General features: G+C 42.6%; 1 protein-coding gene across 2 annotated transcripts in view; it reads right to left on the bottom strand.

The window, feature by feature from the left end:
* Window positions 1–11,984, bottom strand: part of LOC106806931 (rho GTPase-activating protein 17-like) — a 29,703-nt gene extending 17,719 nt beyond the window's left edge. For both annotated transcript variants that reach the window (XM_014809106.1, XM_014809107.1), the window contains exon 1: window positions 11,829–11,984. In XM_014809106.1, coding sequence (XP_014664592.1) covers window positions 11,829–11,878 — 50 coding nt within the window. In that variant the 5' untranslated portion in view covers window positions 11,879–11,984. The remainder of the gene's footprint in view (window positions 1–11,828) is intronic.
* Window positions 11,985–12,746: the final 762 nt, after the last annotated feature.

The raw sequence follows: 12,746 nt of genomic DNA, 5'->3' as shown, positions 1-12,746 counted from the left end.
GATGGCATGGCATGGGATGGGATGGGATGGGATGGGATGGGATGGCATGCGATGGGATGGCATGGCATGGGATGGGATGGGATGGGATGGGATGGGATGGCATGCGATGGGATGGCATGGCATGGGATGGGATGGGATGGGATGGGATGGGATGGGATGCGGTGCGATGCGATGGGATAGCATGGCATGGCCTGAGATGCGATCAGATGGCATGCGATGGGATGGGATGGAATATGGGATGGGATGGGATGAGGTGGGATGCGGTGCGATGGGATGGGATGGGATGGCATAGAATGCGATGAATGGATGGATGCATGGATGGATGCATGGATAGATAGATAGTTCGCTTTTTTTGGGCATTTTCCTTTCAACCAAGCGGTCACCAACTGAGTAACGCCACTGATTTCACCGGGCAACGCCGGGTATCCCGCTAGTACCTTATATGCATAATTGCATACATCCAGGACTGAATTAAGATACGGTTGATTTTATTCACTCTCGATATAGCGTACATCGATACTAACGAGCGTTAAAAACATCACATCCAAAGCACACGATCTCAACAGCTCGCGGCAAGTGGCGACCAGATCGCGACAGAATCGCGACGATGATCGTATCGTGGATATCGTACGCACAGTCATCGCTGCAAGTCACGATGCCGCATCGGTTAACAGCGTGCTGGTTTCTGACGAGTGATGTCAACGCTATACGCGATTCCATCGCTACTACTAGTAGCAATATATTATTTATTTTCGACCCAACCAATTTAAAAATCGATGTAATGCGACTCGGAAGCACGATATTGCGGGTGACAGCTGCAGCGGTAGTCGAAGGACGTGTATAGGGTGCCTAGCCACCGCTTGCTATTAATGGATCCACTACACCGCAGGCACTTGAAGCGTTTCAATAAAATATAATGCTAACTAAATACGAAATCTATTTACTACCAAATTCTTAATGTTTCTATACTCTCCTTCATCTATTATTGCCGACAGTTCCCTGTAAATCCCGTTCAAATCCTACGTCCAACCATACGATGCCGGCGCCATTGCTTTCGCGGGGCGGCTGTTGCACGCTTACACTAATATATATAGTTTTATAAGCGTATATATTTTGTAAGTATATATAAGCGTAAGTATACATATGTTTTGTAAGTATATATAAGCGTTAATATATATAGTTTAAGCGTTTAGTTAAGCCCTAACTATATATATTAGTGTAAGCGTGCAACAGTCGCGCCGCGAAAGCAATGGCGCCGGCAGCGTATGGTTGGACGTAGGATTTGGACGGAATTTACAGGAAACTGTCGGCAATAATAAGTAAAAGAGAGTATAGAAACATTAAGAATTTGGTAGTTAATAGATTTCGTATTTAGTTAGCATTATATTTTATTGAAACGCTGCAAGTGCCTGTGCACTACACAGCTTCACTGCTGCTTTACCTCACTACTAATGTCATCGACACTCCCGCCGATTCATCATGATACGACAGTAACTAGCTAGACACGGGAAGACGAGAATCTCGGGCTGGACGAGGGTCGTGCCACCTGGATCTGTGCACATATCCATCCGGTCGCACACGCTGTACGAGTCTTCCTGCATGCTGCTAGTTGTGCAGAGAGGAGCAAACGTGATACGGCTCTGTTAGACTGCTCGATTCACTCCACGCACTATGTACACATTATATAGTGGAAGTTTGGCTGGTGTATAGTACGATATGTGTGTGTAAGAGTGGATTGTAACTAGGCAGGGTTTGCGGCGTTTCTGAGATGAAGTATATTCGTTGTGATTAGCTAGTTGTCTGTTCCACTGCACTTGCTCTCACACTCTCAGTGTCTCTCACATGCACTCACACGTACACATACACTTGCGCTTACACGTACACGTGCCCTGTCTCTGTAAGAGGTCATGCGTACACGGTAACGCAAGGTAACAAGGTACATGGCAAGAATTTCCATCCATCCGCCAGCACAACACGGAATTTATACTGTCGCAATTCGACACAGAGGACCCGCGCGCATGCAATCGGCTTTGGACACGCAATGCCTACTACTGAGCAGGAATAAGTTAACGCACTCCCCTCCCCTCCCCCAATCTCGTTCACACAGAGTTTGGAAGATTTAAAAAAACGCCGGATAATTTCGTTGCCGGAGTTTGAGACAATTTCCTGCGTTCTTTTCTGTCGCCGACGTTGAAACATCGCTCACGGCCATCGTGATCACGACCAATCACATATGTAAACACCCAACTACGATCACGACACACAAATGTCAGAGGGTTGCATGATTGCGCTTTCAAACAGGAAAGGAAATCGTCAGGTTTGCCTGCAGGGTGAGCTAGAGGTTGCGAGAGCTGCAAAATCAATGCACACGGAAAACCTTCTCCTACAGCACCGTGCCTACTGACTGGCTATACCGCCTGCAGTATACGTTAGGTCTATGGCAGCGCACGGAAGCCTTGCATCTGCATACAACGCTAGCCGTTTCCATAATAACGCACGCTAAGTTGGCCAAGCAAGAGGCTGCATGAAAGAGAAACTGAGAAAGCTGCTGCCTATTGAATCACCCACCGATATGTCAAACTGGGATGGATATCTGACCGCTGACAGTAGCAACTTAAAAAAGTTATTGTTGTGCGCTGCCGATTATCTCCAGTAGCACTTAGAACGTTGGTTTCCTATCAACCCATCTACGCCTGAGAACAAGTAGACACACATGGAATATCCTTAAGATGGTAGCCGGTATTAAGATAAAACTCCTACTACATACGGCAGAGAGGAACTCAGGCCAGCAGTATCGGCCTTTATATAAATAGAACTCAACGCTCTATCATCTGCCATTTAGCTATAACCTCTACATGAACAGAAAAATTTTCTATTCATGCCTATGACGTAGAATATTTAGCCTGTCAACACATCACTGTCACATCCCCCTCATAGTCTCTACAGTACAACTCAAATAACAGAGTTGATCAAACGAAATAGATTCACGGCCACACTCTTAAGACATGAAGCTAGATAGAGACTAATCTTGCAATAAGATACGCAGAGACCGTGTATCCCCCTACGATCAATGTAATATAATTATTAAAACGTCGTCAATGTCGAGCTAATATTCGCGTTTCTGACTCATTTATTCCTATAATATCACTGTACGTCAAATCTCCATGCACGTCGTATACGCGTAAGAAACTAGTTGGCATCGAGACAGAAAGTTGTTAAAGGCTTGTAGAAGAAACTTCCGCATACAATTCCACAGTAAGATTGTTACTGCCTGCAGGTTTTTTAACGCTTATCACCTATGTAGGAACCGTGCGACAGGCCGGACAGCCGATACTCTAATTGTTTTCAAGTTCATATGCTAGACATGTGACGGGTATGCGATTTAAAAGGAATGTCAAACAGTACCTCTCTAGAAAATCCGGTACGAAACGTGACTACTAATGCACATAAAATCTCTTTCTCTCTCTCTGTTTGCCCGCGAGTACAGGTTTAGGGAAGAGCGCGCACACGCGTGTGCGTGCGTGCGTGCGTGCGTGCGTCTCTCTCGCTCTCGCTCTCTCTCTCTCTCTCTCTCTCTCTCTCTCTCTCTCGTGTGTGTGTGTGTGTGTGTGTGTGTGTGTGTGTGTGTGTGTGTGTGTGTGTGTGTGTCTGTGCCGTGCGCGCGCGTGCGCGTGACTGCGTGGGCGTATGTGTAGGCACGCGTGCACATCGTAAACTCGTTTTTGTATGCGCTGCACAGCAACGAAAGGAGAAAACAGAATTGCTTACTCGCATCCTGCTGTTAGATTTGCCACGCGGTGCACGCATAACGCTGTACCGCATCTACATGCATACATACGTACGCTCTCAGGCACTCACTCACTGTGCACACCTGACTTCACGAGCATCCAATATACGCGATGCTATGATGCATGCGGGTGATATCGATGAAACTCTTTATTAGGTATGTGTGTGTGTGTGTGTGTGTGTGTGTGTGTGTGTGTGTGTGTGTGCGTGTGTGCGTGCGTGTGTGCGTGCGTGCGTGCGTGCGTGCGTGAGTGCGTGTGTGTGGAACGGTTGGATGTCTTCGCTGACACGAACAAACTAAACTGGAATGTTGTCGAATCAACAGGCTATACGAGCTCCTGGGCGTTTCCACGCAGGGGAATCAATCGCGAAAACGTATCGTACAACACTGCTTCTTGTAACAGGGATTGCTGCGACTAGCTGCATCGATGATTGATGACATGATCATTGATAACTCACAGTATGTTGTATATTGGGACCGAGCCAACTCGACAGGCACTGTAACCTCAGACCTCCTCGCACAACAGGTAAAGTGCAATGCCAAAAGCTATTTACTAAGGCGTAACAATTAGCATGCGTCGCTCGAACTACACATTATATCATATATATATATATATATATATATATATAGATATAGGTCATATTAAAAGTCGATGACACGCCCCCATGCACTCTCACCTCTACGCCTGTGGCGCTCACGCCTACGCCACCGACCAGCTACGAATCGACAATTTAGGAGAAACGCTAACAACAATTTGACCCAGTAGCTCCGATTTACTACTGCCATTAGCAGCAGCAGGCAAATGAGCGTGGCGGGCATGAAAGTTCGCCAGTGTGCAGAGAAAAGACGACGAATGTCTCCCACGACTGCTCACCCTCGTGAGCGTGCGCGCGAGGTCAATGACAAAAAGGTTTGGTTTGATAGATCACTAACGAAATTACCTCCGCAATAAAGTATACTGAGCCATATAGTTTTATATTATGCTAGGCAATCCTTAACCTGTCGACGCTGGGCGTGGGTGAAACGATCTTCCCCAGCCATAGAGTGAGTGACACACGCACGCACACCTGACAACGTCTTTACATTCGGGTGTGCATTGGGACACAACGTGCCGCAAAGTCGGGGCGGTACAATCGCATGGTTATACTATCCGCGCCTATAAACGGCCCGTCATTACAACCACCTATAAGCTATTCACCGTAATACGATGCTCCATAAACATTTATCTAGCGCGCCGAGGCTGAGATACTAAACGTCTGCTACACATGTCGTAAAATACGGGACTGTTACCTGCAGCAACATTTGCGCAGCTTCGCGTGCGATTTCGCATTACGATCATGTTTGCCAAACGGACACGGGACGGGTTTTAAGCCCATATTCTATTTTTTGTGTGTGACGGTACAATTGTTGTTGTTTTTTTCAAAGCTGAAGGCCGTTCCATTTATTTTCTCCATAATTATTGTTATTATTTCTATTGAAAGCACGCCGTCTCAATAGAACGACGGATGAATTCAATATCCTTGCTGTGGGTCTCGATACATTTTACTACGATTGTTACAAAACGGTAATAAACCAAAATTTTAAATGGTTTATTTCGGCAGTTTTTTATTACTCCAGCACAGAAATATAAAAAGATGCCACCACTCTGCCATTCAAGGACACATCAAGACGATTTTTTGTGTTTTTTGTTCTTACACGAGTGTATGCATTCATTCTGACGTTTACACGACACGGAATGATGTGGACAGTAACTAAGTAAATATATAAATGTACTTTTACCTGTTCCAAAGTCTGTCCCACGTTGACGTTTTATTCTTCATTGCTGGGAAGCGCGTTAAAATGTTCTCAACGCACTATGTAGATCTCACTTTATGTTGCTCCACTCAAGTGCTGCCAATCTCGTCTTTTCAACGAACTGTGGACACACGCGTGATACTATCGACCGCTGGTCCAAATACAACCAACATGCGTCTCCTAAACTCATATCAAGACATCTTCTGCTGTTATACGCATGTACAGCGGCTAACATCTACAGCTTTCCACGTCCACGAATATAGTTTACCAGCAAACAAAGACGATAGATCCAGCGATCGAGATCCGCGGGATCCACGCAACGTGAAGAGTTACTGAATTACAGAAAATACACTGAAACTAAGAAACTCGTAGACTTCATACACTTGCTATGTCCAGACCACAGTTTGAAATCACTATAAACCAGTAGACTGAAGCTAAGACACTCGCAGATTTCATACACTTGCTATGTCCGGACCACAGTCTAAAGCCACTATAACCACTATAAGTGAGTAGACTGAAACTGGCGACGACGACGCACGGCCTGTGAGCCGACGGTTGGCGACGACACGGGATCTATAGAGTAGAGGAGGCACAGAATATCGCACCGTCGAGTCACCGCCAATTAAACCTGCACCCTAGTTGCTGAGCCACGAATCGGCTGCGATCGAATGCTCGTCTTTGTTGCAACAGCAGAGCCGACTGATCCACAAGCGGAGAGGGAGAGACAAGAAGTCCTTCTGCCGACTGGCTGTCGGTCGTGGAGGCAGGAGGCGGTAACAACGCAGACGCCTGTCTGTTGGTCGCGTGGCGAGAGAGGCGGCCGCCGGCATATTATGTGTTTTTAGGTCATACGACTTTTTAAGGCGCAGAAATTCACTATCAGGTCTTGGAGGAATGAAAGGCTAACGCAAGAAAGCGCTAATCAGCTTATCTGTGTTTGCGTTCGCATATCCTGCACATTATGCTATTACTGTTATTATTATTATTATTATTATTATTATTATTATTATTATTTTAATTAATGTTATTATTATTATTGTTATCATTATCATCATTGCTGTTTTATTTTTATTTTTATTTATTTATTTATTTCTGGAATTGCCATCTTACATACAGGCTGTACTAGACTACTTTTATCATAGATCTGATGTATAAATTTGATAACGACAGGATTTACCAAAAAAGCATAACTAGCACATTATGTTGTTTTGTTTTTTTTATTATCTGTTTTAATTGATTCTACTATGATACCTTAAATCTGCCTGTTTAGTTCGAAGTCATGAGTATTGCACGTGCGGGTTCTACCCTTTCAACGTATTAATGCGGATTTCTAAATCACCTACATAACGTTCTGTCGCCTGTGTTACATATACGTCGTGCAAAAGTTAAATCTTTCTCTAATTAGCGTAACGCCGACGTCTCCTGTTGATTCTTATGAACAGCTCGTCGTATGTAACGTGGAGTCACCGACCGCTCGCTTTCCGTGCGCGCCATTCTGGGAGCGTTTTGAAATGATTAGTCTCTAGAGAGCAATCGTGTGTAAGAGTGAATCTGCGTGCGATAGCTTTTTGCATCCTGCAACTTCTATCGGATTGGGAGTTGTCAGTTCCAGTATGCTCCGGCTGACAAGTTTGATGGCTAGAGTAGAGCACATTTAGCGAAAGTTTTTTCCCACACAATTTTAGTTCTCCCCCGCCCCCCTCGAGTAAACGTGGACAAGTTTTGTTCTAGTCAAAAACAACGCACTTGACTTTCTCTATAAGATGCACGCACGATTGGCAATTTCAATAGTGATAGTTCGTGTGTGAGTAATTCGCCTAAGATTTCGTTCGTTCCTTTTCGTTCTATTGGTTTCCTTCGTTTGTTCAGTACATTCAGCACCTTGCACTCGGTCTCTAACGGTTTTGAAAAACGTTTACCAAACCTGTTTATCGACATCAGATTTCTACATGACCCTTATAGGATGATGAGAGTCGTATTACTGTTAAACGGATTGGCGGTGTAAGTCCATCGTCCTTCTCTGGAATTTTGCCGCGAATTGCCAGGCGGTAAAATACTGTGGTCTGCAGGTCAGGAACGCAGCACTGTTACGTTGCGCCGTGTGGAACGACAGCTACGGGTTGTAGTACATTTTCATTAATAGGCTTTATGAAAGTTCCGCCGTGACCGCCTGAGGCGAAGCGTCGTTTCTTATACGATTTATGCATGTGTAGTTGCCGCGGTTAACCTGAGAATATCGTTTTTCTTGTAAACTTGTGTGGGGTCACTAAGTACTTTTAGTGCTTAAGTACCATATATACTTACTGTAGGCACGTACTGCAGTCTGAGCTCCTAACACACACAACACGCACGAACGCCGCACGCACGCACGACACCCGTATTGTATGCAACTGTTTGTGTTCAAACAAACAATATCGCAACTCATTTTTCGTTTTTCGTGTGAGTATGATTTTCAGTTCCCAATGAGCAGACTGCGGGTCTGCTAGACTCAAGCACGAGTTTGAAAAAATTAATTGATTTATCCCGTGATGATTACTTGACTGATTCGAACAAGCATCACGTAAAAATCGTGGCTTTAATAATGATTAATTACCAGCACAGGTGGCCATGGAGTTACACAAGAATGTTGGGATGTTAACATTAGAATTGCACTTAGCACATTTGTCGTACCAGCATGTCTAATCTGGCCTCTTGTTTCTAGTGTGCTTATCGTACGTATCACGGATCGTACCGATTCTTATTTGGATTTGACAATGCATTTCTAACGTTGACTATTTTTCGATTAAATCGTTCGCCGACATTTCAAGTTTCTGTTATAGTTATGAAAACGAGAACATGCGATGGGTTCTGAGCCAAAGCGCATGATGTCGAGGTTAACACTATAGGATATGAAGCGCTATGACTTCTTGATGGGAAACGAGTGCCACCCAGTTTCTGTTCAACCAGGAAGCATGCGACCAAACTGTTTTGAAATCAAATGTAAATGCAGGATAACAGGTGTTTGAGCCTATAACTATTGTTACTTCGCTATAGCTATGAATGTTGTACGGTCGACAACCTCCATCTCCTTTGACACTTAAGTTTCATAAGCATCATCAATAATTAACCAGATATCTCAGGAGGAACCTTTTTTATCTTACTCCTGATAATATTTTGACAGCAGATAGTTGCTACTTTTACTTTATGAGGTGGTGGCTGATGTGTGGTGTAGTGTGCCTCCAGTCACACCCCCAAATGAGCAATAACTGTAGTAGAATGCTTGGAATTTTTGAACTAAGTGTGATTCAATGTCATATGTTATTCCAGTTCGTTGTTTGAGAAGATATAAACTATAAATAAATTTGTGGTAACCTCGGTCTACCCATGTCGCACCTGCATACAGTTGCTCGAACTTGTTTAGATGTTTATTTTGGATATTGGTTTTTTCTATACATGAATCTATAAATACGGATGATTTTTATGTTTTACCATATGTAACAAGCTGCGCGGAGCGACAGCGCTTATTACGTTATTGCGGTGATCTGTGTGGAGTTGGTGGGTTCTAGTAAACCCTGTTAGGTCCAATGTTGTTACGATAAGTTGAAACAGTGGATAGCACAGGGATGGTATCGTACCTTCTCAAAGAATTGTTCGTGGATCGTATGCAAGTTGCACGATGGCGCGTAATTTAGTGTCTTCGATTAAGATGGAGCCTCCATCGTGGGGGTAGTAGTAGCAACACTATTTGCAGACAATAGCGTAGAGCATGTAATCATTTACCCTACGCAAGCTACAGCTCGAATAGAGAATGCGCCACTGTAACTAGATTAAAGCAGGCAACATCCGACCCACCACTGCACTCACTGGCGTGCGCGACGCTTACATGTACCAGCTTGACATACGCATGCATAGAATTTACGATTTCGGGAACGTAGCACCTTCTTCACAATTTAGTCTTTTAAAATTTCACTGTGATTGTGCGCCTGTACAGTCGAGCAGTGTGATAGATTGCTATTATGGCGAAGCGGCAGTCAATTCTTGTCTACAGTACGACAGTGCATGTTTGACGCCTCCGTTTGAGGGTCCAGAGGTTATGTTGACGACTTACTGGCTCGTATGTCAGCAGAAAGTAACATTTATGGTCCTTTCAGATAGCCGGATGAATGGCTAGCGGTCACCGCGTGAAGAAAACGTTTTTCAATCGCGTCGATCAGAGCATGTTCCTCGATAATGTCTAAATCTGCCTGTGCCCTTGGACTTTGACCTGTGACTCCATTTCGGCCGTGGTCTGGCTTTTTCTACATGGATGCTGTACCGGACTTTCGAGCCTAGGTCGGACGTTGTGAGATTTGGGTGGCGGCAATCTGCATTTGGCTGCGTGTGGTGGACCTTTGGTTTAGAGGGTATTTCCCTTCATTTAACTCTTGCTTTGACTTTGACCTCCCAGCTGGACATCCCAACTCGTTTTCGGATTCCCCCAGTCCGCTCTTCGATCCATACGTCGGCGTTTGTTTTGTGCCAACTGTTGACGGACGCACGCAGCACGGACGGACAGACGGACGCCGTCATGCTTCTACAAGCTGCATCTTGATATGTCGTGGCTACAACGACCCTTTCAGCGGTTCAAATTCGCTTTAAGAAATATTTTTACAACCTATCGTGTACACATAGTGGATCTTTCACTGATTTTGTTATTTATTTTATATTAAACGCCTAAATTCGTTTTACGAGACTTTACGATACATCGTTAATCGTACAAATTGTTTTTTGTCTTGTCTCCATATATTATCTAGACTGGAGTCAACCGGTATTTGTACAGTGACTGTGATGTGGTTATTGTGCTCTCAGTGATTAAGTTATCATTTTCACGGATTTGTTTATTTATATTGTTATATAATTTTTGTATTAATTATTTATTTATTTTTGTCACGTGTTTGTTTTTTGTTTTCACTAACCTACGTATTTCTGTACGCAAACCTTTTTGTACATATATGATTTCCTTTATTATGGATTTAATAATAATGCATCTACTGTGATAATTTCGCTATGCTTACATATATATGTGAAAAAGTCTTTTGTTTTGTTTTGTCCTACGCAATATTGCTTCGTTCCTGCTATTGATTTTATGTTATTAATTTGATCAATTTATGTTGAGTTGTTGATATTTTAACTTGATGATCTTGCATAATCCTTAAAGTGTACAGTATCTTCTTGCTCATTCTATATTCATTGTATATTTTGTTCATTACATATTTGTTTCCTACACTTTTTCTCCTTTGATTTATAAACTGCTTGCTTTACTGCTTCTTCATTACCATTATGTTATTCAGCGGCTGCTTTACGTTTAATCTACTCTAGGGGGTGGCAGACTAGATGACTTAAGTGTCCTTCGCCACTCCCGTGCTTAAACTGATTAAAATTGTACTTCTACATGTAATTATTTCTTTTATAACGATGTACTCTGTATTTATGTATGTCTTATGCACAAATAAACTGTTTTCAATCTTCAATCTTCAATCTTCAAACTTTTGGATATAGACCCTAACCCTAACGCTAACCCTAACCCTATCCCTAATTCTAAAATATAATAAAATTAGCCAAAAATAATAAAAAATAAAATAAATAAGTGACAAAATTAGCCAATCAGAGAAGAGAGCCGGTTGTTTAGTTTTCAGGACTCCGACACCGGATCCGGTTGTTTACACTTCCCAAGATTATGCCGCCATAATTTATGAGTGTATTTATAAAGATTGTTCCACAGGCACTTGGGCCGTTTCAATAATAAAATGATGGTTAATAAGCCTACAACTTGTCAGTACTAGACCTGGCAGTATTCATAGTTTGATTTGACCTAATAACTTCACTTCGAGAATCAATACCGTCCAATACACCGCTGCAACACACATTCCTATAGCGTGCACAAATACACAGTAGGATAGAGTCTCCCTACTACCTACTGTATCCTACTGTGTACCCTACTGAGTACTGTGTCACTCTATCCTACTGTGTATTTGTGCACAATGCCAATGCCAATGGCGTGCGCGCTATAGGAATGTGTCTTGCAGCGGTGTATTGGACGGTATTGAAGTGAAGTTATTAGGTCAAATCAAACTATGAATACTGCCAGGTCTAGTACTGACAAGTTGTAGGCTTATTAACCATCATTTTATTATTGAAACGGCCCAAGTGCCTGTGCCACAGGCTGTGGATTGTTCGACATAACGCACGACTAAGCCTAGCAACGGAGTAAAGAAATAATAAAACTTACCGTCCAACGTTGTCGGCAAACTGCTTAACTTTTATAAAATGCTTCTTCATGGTAGATCGATGAGTAAACACTGTGAAATAACTTCAAAGCCAGGAAATTATTGAACAAACCATGTTAAATTAATGCTGCTGGATCCCACAACATTATTCATTATCTCCAGAATCCATGTTTACCTACAGAGCCTAAACATTATACATCGGTAAATCACATTGGATTAGCCGCAGAAGAATTTAACCAATTGAAATGAGCGTTACGCGTTTAACATGCTTTCGTTGCCACCTGGTGGCTACTCTTAACTTTTACGTGCAAACCATAGATTTCAACATAATGTAGAATATCCTTGCTTGTCTAATACTAGGCTATAACAAAGAAGCAGATAGTCTGACGTCGATTAAAAATTTGAAGCAACACTGCGGATTACAATTTACAGAAAAAGTCTGCCAGTTTTAGTACTAGTAGCTAGGCATAAATGAAACAGTATGACAAAACATCTCAACAATACTTAGACGAGGATAGAAATCAGTCAAACAGATTTGTTCCTATAATTTATGGCTGGAAAAGTTTGCTTTACTATTATGGCTTTACAAAGATAAACGTCCATAAATATCCGAGGCGAACATGTAAAAAAACATTTTTTTATTGTGTCGATCGTTACTAGGACCAATAATACATATGTGTGATATGATGAGGATAACATGAAAATAAGATGGCTTCAAAGCAAAAAAAGGTTTATATAGTTTAGTTGCCATTCTCTGAAAAGGCGTGTGAGGACAAATTATATTTAGACATTTTTAGTTTATTTGATGGCGATGTATATTATATGGCAAAGTATTTTATAACGAATTTTATGCAATTGATTTTGCATCATAGTCACGTCGACACCACACAACAGTATTCTTGCATGATAGTAATATTAAA

Source organism: Priapulus caudatus, unplaced genomic scaffold (assembly GCF_000485595.1).
Source record: "Priapulus caudatus unplaced genomic scaffold, Priapulus_caudatus-5.0.1 Scaffold186, whole genome shotgun sequence".
Classification (NCBI taxonomy): Eukaryota; Metazoa; Priapulida; class Priapulimorpha; order Priapulimorphida; family Priapulidae; genus Priapulus; species Priapulus caudatus.
This window is presented reverse-complemented; position numbering and strand designations above follow the sequence as displayed.